Source organism: Emys orbicularis, chromosome 2 (genome assembly GCF_028017835.1).
Source record: "Emys orbicularis isolate rEmyOrb1 chromosome 2, rEmyOrb1.hap1, whole genome shotgun sequence".
In the NCBI taxonomy this organism is placed as follows: Eukaryota; Metazoa; Chordata; order Testudines; family Emydidae; genus Emys; species Emys orbicularis.
The window spans coordinates 141,059,996-141,078,628 of record NC_088684.1 but is presented as its reverse complement, the minus strand read 5'-3'; the positions used below and the strand labels follow the sequence as shown (position 1 = coordinate 141,078,628).

The window sequence follows — 18,633 nt, the reverse complement described above, 5'->3', positions numbered from 1 at the left end:
GGAATCAGTGATTGCACAAAGGACACGTCCTACCTAGTGAGTAATACAGGTAGATGGTAGATTAAAAGCTTTCTGGGGAAGATAACTAGCAAAGTGCAGGAAAGGAAGTAATTTTGCTGTTTTCATGGTGGCATCCGTCCATCCATCCATCACCATGTCTAAAAGCAGCAGCAGAAGGGGTGATGAGATTTGACAGCTTCTAAATGATGTGAAAATGCGGGAGGCTAGGAAGGATAAATCTCTGGAGGTTTGGTTCTACAGGCCCAAGAAAAATCAGCAAACGCTCTCTGTCTGAGTGTTATCAAAGGAGGCAGTGAAAACATGTCTCTTGGAAGGAGAGAAGGTGGGGGATGCATTTAAGTGCCTTTCTTTTATGTGCACTTCAGTTTTGGTACAGGAGCAAAGGCAGGTAGCAATGATGCAACCCAGAAAGAGGACAGCCCATGGGATTCCAAGCATGTTGCAGTAAAGTACAATAGAGTGGTGTACGGAGGAGGTTTCTGTGTGTTGCGCTACACCAGCAATGACTCTCTAGTCATTAATGTCTTGTGGTATTGGGAGGTGGGGGTGTGGGGAAGGGTTGGGATGCTGCCCATGTTTTGTTCTGTGGATATTGGAAGCCTGTTCATTGCAGGTGTGAGGGAAGTGGGTAAGTTCACCGTATAGAGTCGATTCATTCATTCTCTCTCTCTCTCTCTCACCTTTAGGTTGAAACTTTCAAAAGTGATTAATCAGACCCATTGAAGGGGGCTCAAGTTACAGTCCCCCCCCCAAAATCAGTAGTTCCTCTTGAAAATTTAGGCCTTCATCTTTTTTCAGCTGATACTTAAGCAACATTAAATGACTATGTGAACATAAGTAGCGATAGAAATCTTGCAGGGCTACTATACAAACAATTGGTGGTGCAACTTGTTTGTGTGAAAAATGGGGGAGACCCTGAATATTAGGACAACTAGCCTATTGCATCAGTGGGTTCTCAGGCCTATAATTAACAGAAGCATATGCTGTTTTGTGGTTTGGTTTGGTTCCCCACTCCCCATAGTTTAAAATAAATAAATAAAAATCAGCCCTGGCAAATAAACTGGACATGGTAGTAAATAAGTTACCAGTATGAGGCTGTCATGGGGAACTTCTGTAGAGGTGCATATGTACATGGCAAACTAGACCACACTTGTGAAACTGATTATCCAGGCTAATTCTTCATAGCATATGTAATCATTACTGCAGTTGGGTTTGTGATTATAGTCTGGTTAACTGAGATTAGCCAAATTCCATTTAAAATGTACAGTAAATTGAATATAGTCATCTGATGTTGTTTAGTATATCTTGTTAGAATCCAATTCAAAACTGTGGTTTACAGGAGCTTTATACTGTATTAGAGATATTTGGGTGGTACACAACTTTCATCCAGTTGCCTAAAGATAATGGTTTGGAGACTTCCTGGTTTTTCCATTCAGCTTCTGATTACATTTCTCTTGTTTTGGGGCATATTTTCAACTCTTTATTTTGTCATAGTTAACGTACATGAACTTTCCATACAAATATTAACAAATCTTATTCATTATCTATATTTGTTACCTTTTAAAATACCCATTTGTGTCATGTCAACCTTCTATTTGTATATTTATTGTGTTCAAATTCCACAAATGGCAACCAGACATTATGAAATTGACTTGGTCCTGATTTATAAGGTTGTCTGTCACTTTTAACATTGGAAGGGTTTCCATACTTTATTTCCCTAAGCCATTAATGATGGGGTAGTTGTCATTTTCAAAAATGATGTAACTTGACTGACTTAGGATCCTAAATCCCATTGATTTTGCTGAGGCTTTTTTGCAAACTTTATCTATAATCCTGCATGATTTCTGCTTTGTGTGTAGTAAACCCAATGGTTTTTGGATTTTCAGAATTCTCCAATCCCTGCTAAGCTCCCAGAACCAGTGAAAGCTAGTGAAGCAGCTGCAAAAAAGAGCCAGCCAAAAGCCAGGTAAGAGCATCTGTGTAACACACTTCTCTTTTCATCTGTGTCTTTTCAGATTTTGAACCGTGTTTCCATTAAAAAACCACTAGTGTTATCTTTTGGCTCATGCTGTAGAAAATAGATTGAGGTTTATGCTGTGATCCTGGGACTTGTAATTTAAAATAAAAATGCTCATTAAAGTGAAAGGCAGCAAATGGTAAGATGAAAGTGAGTTCTTTCCCCGTACGCACAATGCTGCGTCTGAGTCAGTTGCTAGATTTTTGTAAACTAATGGCACTGTTTCAATGTAGCAGCTTGAAGTCCATATGCCAAAGCTTTATCAGTCTGTACTGCAGCATCCCTATTAAGGGCCTTATCCAGAGCCTATTGAAATGAGTAGAAAGACTCCTGTTTACTTCAGTGGCCTTTGGGTTAGGCCCCCAGAGTTTCAACCTGCAGAGCAACCACATCAACTTCCATAGATTTTAAGTCCAGGAGGACCCAGTATGATCTAGTCTGACCTCCTGCAAAACATGGGCCTGACCATTTCACCCAGAGCTTCTGCTGGAGCTAGAACATATCTCTTGGAATGACAATCAGCGAAGGTCTGGAGTCTGCCAGGGATTGAGAATCCACCACATAGGGAGCATATTGCTGTAATGCATGTCGTTCTGCTCCTTGATGTTCTAATAACCTCGCTAAGAACATAAGAACGGACATACTGGATCAGACCAAAGGTCCATCAAGCCCAGTATCCTGTCTTCCGACAATGGCCAATGCCAGGTACCCCAAAGGGAATGAACAGACAGGTTATCCTCAAGTGATCCATCCCCTGTCACCCAATCCCAGCTTCTGGCAAACAGAGGCTAGGGACACCATCCCTGCCCATCCTGGCTAATAGCCATTGATGGACCCATCTTCCATCCTTCCATCACTTGTTGTGTCCTGACTCAGGTCAGACTGTAAACTCTTCAGGGCACTGAGTACATCTTTTATATTTACTGCAGAGTGTCTAGTATATTCATAGGCTCTATGTAGATAACAATCAAACACTGAAAGAATACCTCTTGTGATGCAATCTACCTAGCAGCAATTAGCCCCAGAAGTTTCCCTTAGTATTATTTTTATACCCGAGCTTCAATAATAATAGAGTAATTTCTTATCTAGCTCAGCGATCAAAAATACTGAAAGGCATTAAGATGTCTTGAGCGCCTCAGGGCACAATAATGCCCTGCGGGTTTGCATTATTATGGGATGGTAAATATGAAGGGGAAAGTACAAGTACCTGATACTTCGGTTGAAGCCAACACAGCTCGGTAAGAGTACTTTTTAAGATGCCAATCTATACAGTTCCGCTGAAGGAGGCCAGCTGCCATAAAGCGAATTCATTATGCCCTTCATCTGCTCTTCCATAAATCTATAAAAAGTCCAGATTTAAATAGTATGTTGTGTCAAACATTTGAATGCATTAAGCAATTTTGACACGTTCCAGCTGTCCAGCAAGATGAAAAGCCATAATCACAAGAGAAGGCAAAATGAACATGCTGGATTAATTTTGCAAGTGCATTTGTTTCAACTTCCAAATGACTTGCAGTAGCCTGCGTAGGAATGACTCATGTATATTCGCTCCGGTGTCTCTCTCACTTTGATTATTCACTTGCTACTTAAGCATTGTTGGCAGCAGTCGGAGCAATGCCATGTGCTACCTTCCCCAGTTTGCATTGTCATGGAGGGAGTTCTGCAAACTAGGTAAAGCAGCAGATTGGGAATCGGGAGGTATAGATTCTGTTCCCTTCTCTGCCACTGCCTGGCTTGGTGACCTTGGGCAAGTCCCTTCCTCTGTCGGCCTCAGTTACTCTCCCCTTTAAAATGGGAATAATGATACTCTCTGATCTTGGTAAAACACTTCGGTATCTACTGATAAAAGCACTTATTAAATATTAAGTAATAACAAGATTATTCTGTAAAAATACGATTACTGGGCTAGAATGTTGGTTTGCCTGAACTTTGCAGGTAAATTTAGTTCTTTGTTCCTTAGCCTTATTTAATGGGAATCTAACTGGCTTTTGATGTAGATGGCTCTGATTTATGGTTACCTTATGTCTCAGACCTATGTAACCATAGCAGTTTCCTGCCTTGGGAATCACTGTCCATGGTGTTCAGTAGCCCAGTAAAACATTTTTTAATTCAAGCAGCTAATTGGAAGCAGCTTATCTTCTTCTATTCATGTTTTGTTTTTCCTCCGACTCAGGCTGACTGATCCCATTCCTCCAATGGAAACATCCATAGCTCCACGTCAGAGACCTAAAGCAGGACAGACACAACCCAACCCTGGAATTCTGCCTATTCAGCCAGCCCTCACCCCTAGAAAGAGGCCCACAGCCCAAGCAGCCATCCAGCCACAAGGTGGGTCGGGGCCTCCTTACAAAATCCACAGAGCAGAACCTGAGTCTGGTCAGAAGCTCCTTGAATTTGCTTAATAAATTCATTCCAACACTTCAGTCCTATGGCAAAAATCCTGTAGAACTGAGTACAGAGAGAACCGATAGTCTTACAGAAATTAAACAGGTTTCTAAGGAAGTTTAGTCTAAGAAGAATTAGAGCTAGCTGGTACCTTTTTTCAATGGAGGGAAAAAAAGTGTTTTGATTTGAAGAATGTTGGTGGTTGGTTTTTCTAGCCACCAAAACTTTTTGCAGAAATCTTTCATCCTGGTCAACAGTTTCTAGTTTGTTTGATGTTTTTGTATTTTGTTTTAATGAAAACTTGAAAATACTTTTGGTAAAGTTTTACAATTGATAGTAACATATAAAACTTTTTTTTTTTTGCGCTGCGCAAATAGTGTTTTTAGAAACTTTTCTTTTCATTTTTATCAAATGGAATTTTTCACAGGAAACTTCCAAAAACCCTAAATTTCCTGTGAAAATCATTGGTGCTGTCTGACCTGCTCTGAGAATCTGGACAGTCTAGCTGAGAACCTATGGATTTTTGGAATCCTCCTATACAATTCCCTATTAAATCCCCTAGGATGCTCTTGAAGAACAATAAGATGCTGCCTCTCTTTAGGACTTTTCTCTAAGGGGAGGCTGAGTGTAAGCATTGTTCCTGGACCCTGCTGGAGCTCTGCCGGGCAGCAGGACCTTTGCATGCTCTGATCTCTGTGTACGTCGTCTTTCCCCTCTTAGTTGCAGGCCCTGCTGCTTTGGGTGGTGGCCAGCCCTCGCTTCCTGCAAGCGTTCAGCAGCCTAAAGCGCCACCTCCGCAAACTCAACCACAGCCTGCCCCTCAGCCCCAGCCCAAGCAGCCGCCTGCTCCTCAGCAGACCCCAGTAGCCCAGCCGCCAGTCCCTTCTACTCACCCGCAGGCCACACCTCAGCATCAGCAGCAACTCTTCCTGAAGCAGCAGCTACTGCAGCAGCAACAGCAGATGATGCAAGCTCAGCAGGTAAGCATGGCTGCTTCTCAGTTCGTCTGGCATCTGTACTAGGCCATGGTGCCACAAGGTAGCAAGTACAGATGTCTCCAACCTACTCTCAGCAGAGGCACAGAAAAGCGTGAGAGGAACGAGGGGGTTTCTTTATTCTCTCTTCTATTGTTAGCAGCTGATGACTCAAGGCGCTATCAGGACCTTGTTGGGTTGTGCCATGTAACTGAGCGGGGAACAGCCCTGAATTGTTCACAGCGTAAATAGGCAAAGGGTGGGATGCAGGATGAGGAACAGAGAGGCAAAGTGAGTTGCCCAGGGTGTCACAGCAGCGATAGAGCTGGGGACAGAACCTAGATCTTCTGACTCCTAGGCCACAGCCCTACCCAGGGAATTTTAAGTAGGTTGCTTGGAATTAGAGAAGTTGGAATTGAGCCAAAAAAGCACTGTGATGGCCTTCATGACCTCCAGTGGCAGGACCTTGCCTTGGCCTTACGTGTCACTTTTCAATAGCACGGCGACTACTAATGCTGCACACTGATTTGCCGGTCAAAGAACATTCACCAGAGGTCAATTGATTGCACCATTTTGGGAAAGTTTCTCTCTTCCAACTAGAGAGATGAGATAATATCTTTTTGTTGGACCAACTTCTGTTGGTGAGAGACAAGCTTTCAAGCCACACACAGCTCTTCTTCAGGTCTGTGTTAAGCACCCTGCAAGCTCGAAAGCATGTCTCTCTCACCAACAGAGGTTGGTCCACTAAAAGATATGACCTCGCCCACCTTGTCTCTCTAACTTCCTGGGACCAACACGGCTATAACATTACTGCATACAACAATGGAAGATCTTTCTCAGCCAATCACCCACTTCCGTAACTAGCCAGAAAAAGTTCACCGATAATTTGCCGAACAAATAGCATTGGACTGTCTGAACAGTGGGGTGTTTTGGTGACCAATTGCCATCATTGGACCCAGCATGAGAAAAGCACCCATCCATTGACTCCTCAAGCCTGCTTCTTGCAATCTATGCGGATACCTATGGAGTGTTATAGTCCCGTTGGCTTGTCCTTTGGCCAAGCTGTATGTATGAAATTATTCTACTCTTGTCATTTGGCCCTGGTAGTCCCCTTCTGTTGCCTCAAGGAGCATCAATCCAGTAATAGTGTGTGCAGGAGGAGATGCTAAGGGACTCGGACTAAGAGCGGAGGGAAATTTCTATGTGTTGAAGTTGAGACGGTTTTGTTGTTTGTTGTTAATTCATGTTATGGTAGAACAGAACAGTGACAACTGTGAGAGTGGGGCCCTATTGTGCTGGGTGTTATACAAACATAGGAGAGACAGGCCCTGCTGTGAAGAGGTTAAGTGATTTCAGGATACTGAAGCCTTTGCTTAAAAGTGATCAGCAAATGGGGGAAGGCAATTTTGTGCTCCCTCTGTGACACACCAACCCTTCAGGCCTTCTTTATGCTAGGGTTTTTTGAACATTAGGAATTCAGACCTGGTTTTCCCTGGTCAACTCTATGGTGACCAGAGATCCTGAGTAATTCAGACATGGCAAGAGACTGAGGGCTTGTCTAGGTAAGGGAAACTGGCAGCACTGTGACGACGTTGCTATAATTATCAGTGCAAGCTATAACGTGTGCTATAGACACCGTACGTTAATGTCCAATGGGAGCCAGTGCAGGTGCAAAACTCCCCGTTCAAGACGGGGCCTGATTGCTAAGCAGGGGAGAGGACGATTCTGCTGGATATGTCTACTCGGCAACTAGACACCTGCAGCTGGCCTGTGCCAGCCAAGTCAAACTAGCAGGGTTTGGGCTGCAGGGTTGTTTCAGTACTATGTAGACTTCTAGGCTAGAGCCCGAGCTCTGGGACCCTGGAAGGTGGGTCCAAGTCATAGAATTATAGAATATCTGGGTTGGAAGGGACCTCAGGAGGTTATCTAGTCCAACCCCCTGCTCAAAGCAGGACCAATCCCCGACTAAATCGTCCCAGCTAGGGCTTTGTCAAACCTGACCTTAAAAACCTCAAGTCCAAGCATTGTGAACCTGAGTTGGTTGGCGCAGGACCAGTTGCAGGTTTTTCTTTGCTGTGTAGACGTACCCAATATAAGCCCAATGCCTAACTGACACGTGGTAAAAGGAAGCCTCTGTTAAACTTGAATAGGTAGGTGTGTTGACTCAGGGTCACGCCACGGAGATACCCAGTAAAACAAGGAAAGAGGAGAGCTTTTTAACATTTGATCAAGGTGGGAAGGAATAGAAAATGTTTCTACATTTTTAGGTCACAAATCCAGTTTTCCAGTAGCCCTTTGCAGATGGCCTCGAAGTCATCACCGCTTGTTTTTTATTTCCCCAATTGCCATGGCTCTCCATTTTTGTTACGGTGCCGCAGTTCCAAGTGATGCAGCAGCCAGCCATGTCGCAGTTTCAAGTGATCCAGCAGGGAGCGCCGGCGCAGCAGCAGCTGATGCAGAACTATTATCAGCAGCAGCTGATTGCGCAGCAGGCAGCCATGCAACAGAAGACCGCGGTAGTGGTGGCTCAGCCAAAGCAACAGGCTCCAGTGCCGCAGCAGCCACAGGCTGCAGTCCAGCCAGCACCTGCGCAGGAGCAAGTGGTAAGAAGCAGCAAGGCCTTGAAAGCTGCAGAGAAGGGAGTGGCGGGGAGGGGAAGGAATGGAAGTGCAATCTAAGTGCTGCTCACTGGAGGAACTCGACGCACTTCCCGGGCACAAACCAAACTCGCAACCTGCCTGGTTAGTTGTGTGGGGGACATGATCCTGTTTTTGTCCCCCAGGATTCAACCCAGAGGGGCTAGGGGATAAGGCGTTCTCAGGAGGCCTGCAACTCCAGTACTTGGTCATTCATTCATTCATTCATTCATGCCCGTCAGCCCAGTCGGGGTATGGGCTGCCAACCATAGATCTCCAGAGTCCTTTATCCTGGGCCATTTGCTCTAGCTGGTTCCAGGTATAGCCTATTTTTATGCTATCAGCCTGAAGATCGCGTCGCCTCATCTCTGCTACGACCTGCGCCATCTTTCTTGACTCGTACATGGTCCTCACGTTCCATGTACCGATGGTAATCCTCCTGGTTGCAAGAAGGGTAATCGGCTTAGCGGCTTCCTCACGACTTTCACCACCCAGCGTCATGCGTCTTCGAGTTGAAGACCCTTCTTTTTCCAGGATGAAAGTCTGTTATCTCTATTGTTGGCGTTTCTGTAGCAGGTTGATTTTTTTACGGGGTGGAGTTGCTAGCCCCACGCCCAACCCTCCTCCTTTATCCTGACTTGGGACAGGCAGATGGCCCCAAAGGACCTCTCTGGTGGAGTTCCAGTACTTGGTACCAAGCTCTAGTTGTCAGAGCCAGTCTTGCTGCTTCTAAGGTGCTTTCCAAGAGACAGGTTTTGTTTGGGCTTTTTCCTACCAGTAGGTGCTGGATTCTCTGTGGAAACTGCCCCTCAGGTATACTGAAGTTTGGTCTTCTGTAACAGAGCAGTGTAGCTTGAGGTGAGAGAAGGGAGGAGAATAACTTTTCCTCCCTTGTACAGAATATACTTAACCTGCATTGTGTCCCTGAATACATATGGCAAAGCTGCTCAACCCTGCATGAGATAGACATCACATGCATTTCACTGATGTGGGGGCGGGGTGTGGAACTGTAACAGAGATGGATACTGCAAGTCAGGAGAGGAAAGATGGCCTGCCAAGCGTGACTTCACAATCCAGCCTGGGACTTGGGGAAACCTGAGTTCAATTCCTTGCTGTGCCACAGACACTCTGACTTGGGCAAGTCACTTAGTCTCTCTGTGCCTCAGTTCCCCCTCTGTCCAGTAGGGGTATTAGCACAGCCTGCTTCACAGGAGTGTGTGAGGATACCGCTGTTACAACTTTGTGAGGTACACCGATACTACAGCAGTGGGGGTACTATCTAAGACTGGAGCGGAGTGCAGGATTCCTGACTCCTAGCCCCTCGCTCTGAAAATCTGGTTGAACAATGTGCCCCATTAGGAGCCGGCAAACATTTTTTCCTATGATGTCATCTAGACATGTTTATGCAGAGGTAATACTAACATATGGCATAAAACTGATGTGTTCTCTCCTGGAGTGGGCTGACCAAGGTCAGTGGGTAGTGCCCACTCCATGTGCCAGCATTAGTCTCCTAAGCAAAGATTGTCAAGTGACTAGAATTGAGTGCCCAAACAGATGCTTTAGGGACATGGGTGTGGGTGTTTTGCATTTTCCCCAGAGGGCAGGTGCTAAACACTCCCTGAAAATCAGTCCACTTTGAGGCATCGTAGATTGCTAGATTCCAAGGCAGGAAGGCACCATTGTGATCATCTAGTAAACATGGGCCATGAACTTGGGCATCTGCCAACTGAAGCACCCAAAATCAGGATTCAATTCTGAGACTCTTGACCCTAGTTTTCTTGAAACCTTGATTGGAAAAAGCAGGTACAAAAAGAGCAGCCTTCCACTCTGCCTTGATTCTGGTAGGTGGGGTGGGCGTGTTTTGTGTTTTCTGGCTATATTGAAAAGGAGATTTTTACAAAAGATTGTACAAAAAACAAAAGAACTCCTCCATGTTCCCAATCATCCTTGCACATATATCCAAAATGAGTGCTCTTTACTTGATGGGAAATAGGACTTTCCTTGCAGTGAGACGTGAGAGCAGATGACTGCCCACTCTTAAAGACAGGGGAGATGTGCCAGAGAGTGTGATTCTCCCATTACCAAAATGTGTCTGCAGTTACATTTTGTCGTTCATTGCTGCCCAAGCCTATTCATTCTTGCTTGTCTCTTGGGGAGTGGAGGGCCATCACTTCAATTTTGTTTGTGCATGAAAAGAGGATGCACTCAGTTCCTGTGCTATATCTTCTACACATACAAAGTAAGTGGCATTATATAAACCAGTTCTACTAGAGAATATTTGATTCCAAATTAAGGGCCAAATCCTGCTATCCTCATAAGTAAGTAACTCTTCTTGGGCCCAGATCTTCTCTGGTGTAGTCCCTGTGAAGCTGATAGAATGTCACCAGGGTTATTTGGCCAATGGACTTTGTCAGAATTACTCATATGACCAAAAGCTGGGGCAGTGTTTCTCTCCGCCCCCCACCCCTTATGGCTGTATCATACTTTTCTCTGTTACCTATGAGTTTAATTTTCATGTTTAGCTGGGCATTGAATAGGGGACACAGTCACAAATCTTGTGTTCCTGAATTTGCTAGGTGACCTTGGGTAAGGTGTATTGGCTCTTTGCCCCCATGTGGGTCTGATCCAAAATCAATGGGGAGTTTGACAATTGAATTTGAATGGGCTTTGGATCAGGCCCATTCATTATCTAGCAGAGAAAGGTCTAACACGATCCACTGGCTGGGAGTTGAAGTTAGACACATTCAGGCTGGAAATAAAGCGTACATTTTTAACAGTGTAAGTAATTAACCATTGGAACAGTTTACCCAGGGTCACATGTGGTAGATTCCCTACTATTGGCAATTTTTAAATCGAGGTTGGATATATATTTCTTTTTAAATCTGCTTTAGGAATTATTTTGGGGGCGTTCTCTGGCCTATGTTATACAGGAGGTCAGACTAGATGATCACAATGGTCCCTTCTGGCTTTGTAATCTATGAATGATTCCACTCCCCTTATAGGAGAAAATTCCAGAGACTTAAAGAGCCTTTCTGAAGGTGCCTGGAGATCCTTTGACACAATTCAATTACGTGAAAATCTTCGTAACTTTAATAAAACAACCCAGCGTGAAAATTCCCCCGCATCCGCAAAAAGGCGAATCACAACTGCCGCATGCAGTGCAGTTCCCATTCCTACAGAAACCAGGAAAAAGTATTAATTGTCTCCTTTAAAAAATGAGCAGTGAGACGACATCTCTTCATAGCAGGCTCTCTCAGCAGAGAATGCCAGGCTTGGCCCTGCCAAGGCCTTTTCATGTTGCATAACTTTTTTGACATTACAAGCCATATACGTTTCTGCCGAGATTTCAGTACAACCTGTCTCTTCCTGAACACACTGTTTTACTGTGACCTACAGAGAAAGATACTAGGCTTAAAATGAAGCAGGTGAAGGAAAAGATTGCTCTTGATTGCCTTCCTCTGCCACTCTGAGCACGTGACCCTGCAGCATTCAAACTCCATGCTGGGGGTGTGCTTTTTTTGTTGTTTGTTTTTTGTTCCGGAGGAACAAAGAGAGAAATGTCTCTTTCCTGGTTGAAGATGGACCAAGATGCTGCTGCGTACTGGAGCAGAGACCGAACAGAAATGCCCCAACCTGGGAAATAAAATGGATTCCCATCTCTTTCCACACCCCAGTTTTTCCCTTCTAAAATCGGGATTGAGCTACAGCTGGATTGTGAAGTCACGCTTGGCAGGCTGACTTAGAAACCAAGTGGTGACAGATCATGCTATTATTGAACATCACAATCTTCTTAGTGGGTGTACATGTACATGTATCTCGCAGGAGTGACGCAGTCAGAAAACAAAATGTTTCACAAAACTAGTTTCGAAGTTCTTATTTCAAAGGCTTCAGAATTGACCCATCTTGTCTCCAATTTTGTATCGAAAACGTTAGGGACTGGCATCACACCCTTCAACCTCCCTATGCAATTCCTTTCCCCTCTTGCTGTTAAGACCTTTCAAATACTTTGTTACCCCACTCCCTCCTGTCCAGCCCGCCCTTGTTCCTTGGTTGAGCTGTGTGTACTCTGGTAATGTTTAATAGTGTTGGCTCCCACAGCTCTGGGATAGTTTTGTGTCATGCTGGCTATGTCCTGTATCCCCCTACTGTCCGAACCACAGAAGATAGGAGCCCACCTCTGCTACCAGCTAATGGAGTTGTTCCTTTAGCTCAAGTGCTGGGCTGTGGGTTTTGGTGTTGGAGGTTCTGGGTTCTATAATCACTGACAATTGAAACGGTTACACAACAAGCCCAAATCAACTGAAGCATGTGGCTGGCTTGTGTTTTGGAAGAAATTTGTATCCTGAGCGGTGAAGAAACTATTACATCCAAGGTTTCTGTGGAAATCCCATTAAATCCATGGGGATCCATCCCCTGATAAACAGCTAGCACTCTCAGATATTCTGCTTCTTAATCCTGTCCTGCTACAACTTCTAACCCATCCATCCAGCCGACAAGACTTCTGGCCTCTCTAGTGTGAATTTTTTCTGCCCTGGTTGTGAACCATTATGCCTTGTTATGTGGCGGCTGCTGTTTCTCTTTTTAGTAGCACACGCCGAATCCGTCTTCCCTGCCAGAGCTCCAGCGCAGCTCAAAAGTGTTGTCACTTGTGATTGTCTAAATGGGACCCTAATACTGTAGGTCAGTGAGGCTCTTTCAGTTTTCCCCTGCTCCATTATGCTGCGTGAGGTCAGGGCCCTGGAGTACAGTAATTCTTCAAACCCTGCCATTGTTCGTGGATGAGTAGCTTATACATCTGCTTCCCTTCCTAGAAGCAGGCCCCGATAAGGCAACAGCAAAAGCCTCAAACAACACCGCCTTCAGCTGTCCAGGAGCAAAAGCTGGGTTCCCTCACCCCTCCGTCCTCCCCCAAGACGCAGCGCGTGGGACACAGGAGGATTCTGAGCGATGTGACGCACAGCGCGGTTTTTGGGGTCCCGGTCAGCAAATCTACCCAGCTCCTGCAGGCGGCTGCTGCTGAGGCCAGTCTCAACAAGTCCAAGTAGGTGGCTGTTGATTTTATGATGGGTATGGAGGGAGGGGAGAAGCTGTTTGCCCTGGAATGCTCAGAAAGTGAGATTGAGTCAGCCTATCTGGGACCCCAGTTTGGTACCCCCCCCCAGCATGCCTGAAAGCCTCCCCAAAGCCTCTTCCTTGCCCAGAGGATAAAAAAATTCCAACTGCTTCTGCTCTCTCGATGTGCCAAGCAAACTGGGCCCCCCACCCCCTGTGGACTACACGGTGGGCAAGAAGGTTATCAGTAGCCCCTGGCTCTTGCTTTGCACGGAACCCCCAGCAATCCTTTGGCCGTTATTCTGAACATGGCACTGTCACAGAGTGTGGGGGAGTCAGGGCCCTGCACCCCCCCCCACTTCCTGCGATTCACCGTGACTCACAGCCAGCCAGTAACACACAAGGTTTATTAGAGGACAGGAACACAGTCTCAAGCAGGGCTTGTAGGTACAACCAGGACCCCTCAGCCAGGTCCCTCTGGGGGGCAAGGATCTTAGGCCCCAGGCTTGGGGTTCCCTGCCTCTTCCCAGCCAGCCCCAAACTGAAACCAAAAACCCCTCCAGCAGGCTCTCCCCCTCTCCCTTTGTCCAGCTTCCCAGGCAAAGGAGTCGACTCCCCACCCCCTTCCTGGCTCAGGTTACAGGCTCAGGTACCATCTCTCACCTAAAGTCATCCCCTGCTCTCCCATCCCCCATGCAGACAGCCCCAGTAAAACAAAACGACATTCCCAGGTCAATCCACCCCACTCCCTACTGCGTCACAGGCACATGCAGCAATGCTTCCCCCAAAGAATCTGCTCTGTTTCATCCATACCATCAAACCTGTAAAATCGGGCGGCTGCCACATGTCCTGTTGGATACAGTCTTTTATTGCATGTTGCAATACGGCATTTCAACAGGGTTCCCTAAAGCAGCGGTTTGCAAACGTCTTGAGCTGAGCGCCCCTCTCCCCCTTTTGAGTTATGATTTTTGGTTGAGCCCCCCCAAACCCAGACAAAAATAGACGCATGCAAAAGTATACTTAATAGCCTACTCGTAAACCTAACCGAGACCTTAATGCCGCTTTAATTTACCTACACCTGGAAGTTTCAAGTACACAGATACTGACTGGCACAGCCAAGGTTTCTTCAGCAGCGGGCCAGGCTGCCCTGCTAGGGCAGGGCCAATTACTGCCCCTCCCCCCTTGGGTTTTCAGGGTGGGGGAAGGCGCGTGTGATGGTCTTTGGGTGCGGAGGCTGCCGGGAGCGGAAATCCGTCTGGCCGTGGCAGATGTTGATGCTGGCCCGCTGAGGTGAGTTGGGGGGTGGAGGTGGCGCACCCTCCCCACCATGTGGGGTTGGCACAAGCTTCCTGGCATTGCTGCTCGCCCTCCAAATGTTCCTCCGTGCCCCCCCCCCCCACGGTTTGAAAACCTCTGCTCCAGCTGCACAAAGGCCCTAATACGAGTCTATTTGTATCCCCGGTGCAAGTAGTACACTAGGCACTACACTGACAGGTCAGAAGAGTCCAGTCCCTGCATCCCTGAACTCTAAATAGAACAGTGTAAGTGCAACCCCTGGAGTACATGGGAGTGCTTGGCTCCCACCATTTTGTTTACTTTGTTATTTGCCCGTCTTCCCCAACCCCTCCGCCCTCACCACCAGCACCCACGGTGCAGCTGTTGATTTAATGCTCTGTTGTTCCCTCCCACCCCTTATTTTGTGGTCTCCCAGCTATTTCCAGGATACCAGATTAATGCTGGTTCCTATGAAGGCTATCCAGGACCTGGCTGTGACTTGGGTTTGGGGACGTGCGTAGTGTGGGTTAAAAAGAAAAGCAACTTGTGCAAAAAGTTCATAGATGTTAAGGCCAGAAGGAACCATTATGATCAGCTGGTCTGACTTCCTCCATTGCAGGGAGTCAGAGTTTAAGGCCAGAAGGGAGCACTAGGTCCTCTAGCTGATCTTCTGTATGTCTCAGGCCACCAATACCACTCAGCACCTCCTCACTAAACCCACCAATGGAAATGAGACTGCTAGGAGACTAAACTATTATGTACCACAGACCGAGAATAGGAGGGATTAAGGTGCACCAGTGCTCCAGGCCCCTCAATGGCAGGAAAAGGATTAAATGAGATGTACCCAGATAATCCTGGCAAGTGACCCCCACCCAGATGCTGGAGAAGAAGTCAAGAGACCCATAACATCACTGCCAATTTGACCTGCAGGGAAATTTCCTTCCCGACCCCATACATGATAATCAGTGTGACCCTGAGCATGTGAGCGAGAACCAGCCAGCCAACACCTGAGAGAGAGAGAATGTTCGGTGCCACCGCAGAGCCCAGGCCCACCCCACCCAATGTCCCATCTCCAACCATGGCCATCTCTGATGCTGCAGAGGAAGGAGATAAAAATTTCCAGAATACACGGGGGGGAATCCCTTACTGGCCGCTGCTGGTGGCTGGCTGAAGCAGGTACTTTAATAACACAAGACACAAACTGGAAGTGAGCCCCAGGGCTGTTGAGCCCCACCCTTCACCATCTCAAGCAACCCCTTCATCCAGTTGCACTAAGAAAATTTCCAATTGACTTGCCTGGTTACTAACGTTCATGTTTTCTTTGGGTGGGATGCTTCTAGGTCTGCATCCACGACACCGTCTGGCTCCCCTAGGACCTCACAGCAGAACGTCTACAGTCCACCGGACGTCTCCACGTGGAACCCGTTCGATGACGATAACTTCTCCAAACTCACGGCGGAGGAGCTGCTGAACAAGGACTTTGCAAAACTGAGCGATGGTGAGTTTACAGGAGAGCTTCGGTGTCAGCTAGCGACTGGCGTTGCTCCCTTCTGGACCTGGGAAAGCGGTTATGTCATAACGGTGGGGGGATGACAGCAGCTAGAGGCTTCTGAAATGTCCCAGTTACAGAGAGTTCTTGTGAGCGCGAGAACCCGCGGAACTAACCTGTTAACATTGTGCATCCAGTAGTTTTGTCTCTTACTTTTATTGGGCATGTGGCATCCTGCACAAGCCCTCCAGGATGTAATGTTCGTCTGCAACCCCTGCTCACCTCTGCTAGTGCCTTCCTCTCAGTGAGGTCAGGGAGAACACTCGAGGCTTAATGTAGTGCTCCCCATGAGTAAGGATGGTAGGCTCTGGCCCTGATCAGCCTACCACGGTATATCCATTACATTGCTGCATACAGATCTGTAGCACGCAGATTAAGTTACATTGCTTCATTAATGATCTGGAGGATGGCGTGGACTGCACCCTCAGTAAGTTTGCAGATGGCACTAAACTGGGAGGAGTGGTAGATACGCTGGAGGGCAGGGGTAGGATACAGAGGGACCTAGACGAATTAGAGGATTGGGCCAAAAGAAATCTGAGGTTCAACAAGGACAAGTGCAGAGTCCTGCACTTAGGACGGAAGAATCCCATGCACTGCTACAGACTAGGGACCGAGTGGCTAGGCAGCAATTCTGCAGAAAAGGACCTAGGTGTTACAGTGGACGAGAAGCTGGATATGAGTCAATAGTGTGCCCTTGTTGCCAAGAAGGCTAATGGCATTTTGGGCTGTATAAATAGGGGCATTGCCAGCAGATTGAGGGACATGATCGTTCCCCTCTATTCAACATTGGAGTATTGTGTCCAGTTTTGGGCCCCACACTACAAGAAGGATGTGGACAAATTGGAAAGAGTCCAGCCCAGCGGAGGGCAACAAAAATGATTAGGGGGCTGGAGCACATGACTTATGAGGAGAGGCTGAGGGAACTGGGATTGTTTAGTCTGCAGAAGAGAAGAATGAGGGGGGATTTGATAGCAGCTTTCAACTACCTGAAAGGGGGTTCCAGAAAGGATGGATCTAGACTATTCAGTGGTAGCAGATGACAGAACAAGGAGTAATGGTCTCAAGTTGCAGTGGGGGAGGTTTAGGTTGGATATTAGGAAAAACTTTTTCACTAGGAGGGTGGTGAAGCACTGGAATGGGTTCCCTAGGGAGGTGGTGGAATCTCTTTCCTTACAGGTTTTTAAGGTCAGGCTTGACAAAGCCCTGGCTGGGGTGATTTAGTTGGGGATTGGTCCTGCTTTGAGCAGGGGTTGGACTAGATGACCTCCTGAGGTGCCTTCCAACCCTGATATTTTATGAATGATGGCTTGCAAGAAGTATGAGTAAAAATACTGTTCTGCCATGGTATTTTAAAGCTGTTTAAATAGGGAAATGTAGATCAGCTTCAAAATGGGAGCAATCTACTGTTGAGTGTAACCCGACATTCTGGAATTTCAGGTAAGCCTCCAGAAAAGCTTGGCAGCTCCACAGAGAACTTGATTCCAGGCTTTCAGCCAGCTCCCTCTACAACACAGGCAGATGCTTTCGGTTCTTCTTCCTTTACAGCTGCATCAGGTAAGCATGTGAGCGTACGCTGAAAGAGCCTCCCTTTGAGATAATACAGGTGGTGGTGGCTTTTCCGCAGCCCTCTGGAGGCCCAGATCCATTTGACTGACCTTGTTTCTTCAGCCAATCGCCTCTTTGGGCATCTCAGTAGCAAATACAGGACAGGCATGATACCTTAATTGAAAAAGGATGGCAGGAGGGACACATCTACTGAGAGATGCCCTGTAATGAAAGACCTCATCCTGGGAAACCTGTTTAGTTCATCTCAGTTGGCTAATGGACCCAGAATGAATGGATGCAGTGAGGTAGCTCTTTGGGGAAGTTAAACACTGAATAAATTCCTTAAAGTCTATAGGAAAGTCAGAGCCTCTCCCTACTAACCATCATGCATCATACAGTAGCTGTTCTGTACTCGAAGATGTAGTCTGGAATGGATGGGGCTAGGGAAATTTGTTGGTCAAAACTTGCCTGACTCCTTGAGATTTGCCAGGTGATTCCACTTCGAGTGGCTATGATGGGATATAGAATCATAGAAATATAGGGCTGGAAGGGACCTCCAGAGGTGATCTAGTCCGTCCCCTCCATGCTGAGGCAGGACTAAATCTACCTAGATCATCCCTGAGGGGTGTTTGCCTAACCCTGTCATTAAAAACCTCCAATGACTGAGATTGCACAACCTCCCATGGTAACCTGTTCCAGTGCTTCCATATACACTACAGAAAGGATGTGGACAAATTGGAGAGAGTCCAGCAGAGGGCAACAAAAATGATTAGGGGGCTGAGGCACATGACTTACGAGGAGAGGCTGAGGGAACTGGGCTTGTTTAGTCTGCAGAAGAGAAGAAGGTTGCTATCAAATCCTCCCTCACTCAACTATCTGAAGGGGGGTTCCAAAGAGGATGGAGCTCGACTGTTCTCAATGGTGGCAGATGACAGAACAAGGAGCAATGGTCTCAAGTTGCAGTGTGGGAGGTCTAGGTTGGATATCAGGAAACATTATTTCACTAGGAGGGTGGTGAAGCACTGGAACGGGTTACCTAGGGAGGTGGTGGAATCTCCTTCCTTAAAGGTTTTAAGGTCAGGCTTGACGAAGCCCTGGCTGGGATGATTTAGTTGGGGTTGGTCCTGCTTTGAGCAGGGAGTTGGACTAGATGACCTCCTGAGGTCTCTTCCAACCCTA

At 46.8% G+C, this 18,633-nt stretch overlaps 1 protein-coding gene across 1 annotated transcript in view; it reads left to right on the top strand.

The window, feature by feature from the left end:
* AAK1 (AP2 associated kinase 1) overlaps positions 1-18,633 on the top strand; it is a 121,487-nt gene that overhangs the window by 81,004 nt on the left and 21,850 nt on the right. The window contains exons 10-16 of the mRNA XM_065397973.1: positions 1,908-1,987; positions 4,212-4,366; positions 5,150-5,403; positions 7,776-8,000; positions 12,845-13,074; positions 15,701-15,858; positions 17,347-17,463. Of these exons, the coding sequence (XP_065254045.1) occupies positions 1,908-1,987; positions 4,212-4,366; positions 5,150-5,403; positions 7,776-8,000; positions 12,845-13,074; positions 15,701-15,858; positions 17,347-17,463 (1,219 nt within the window). The remainder of the gene's footprint in view (positions 1-1,907; positions 1,988-4,211; positions 4,367-5,149; positions 5,404-7,775; positions 8,001-12,844; positions 13,075-15,700; positions 15,859-17,346; positions 17,464-18,633) is intronic.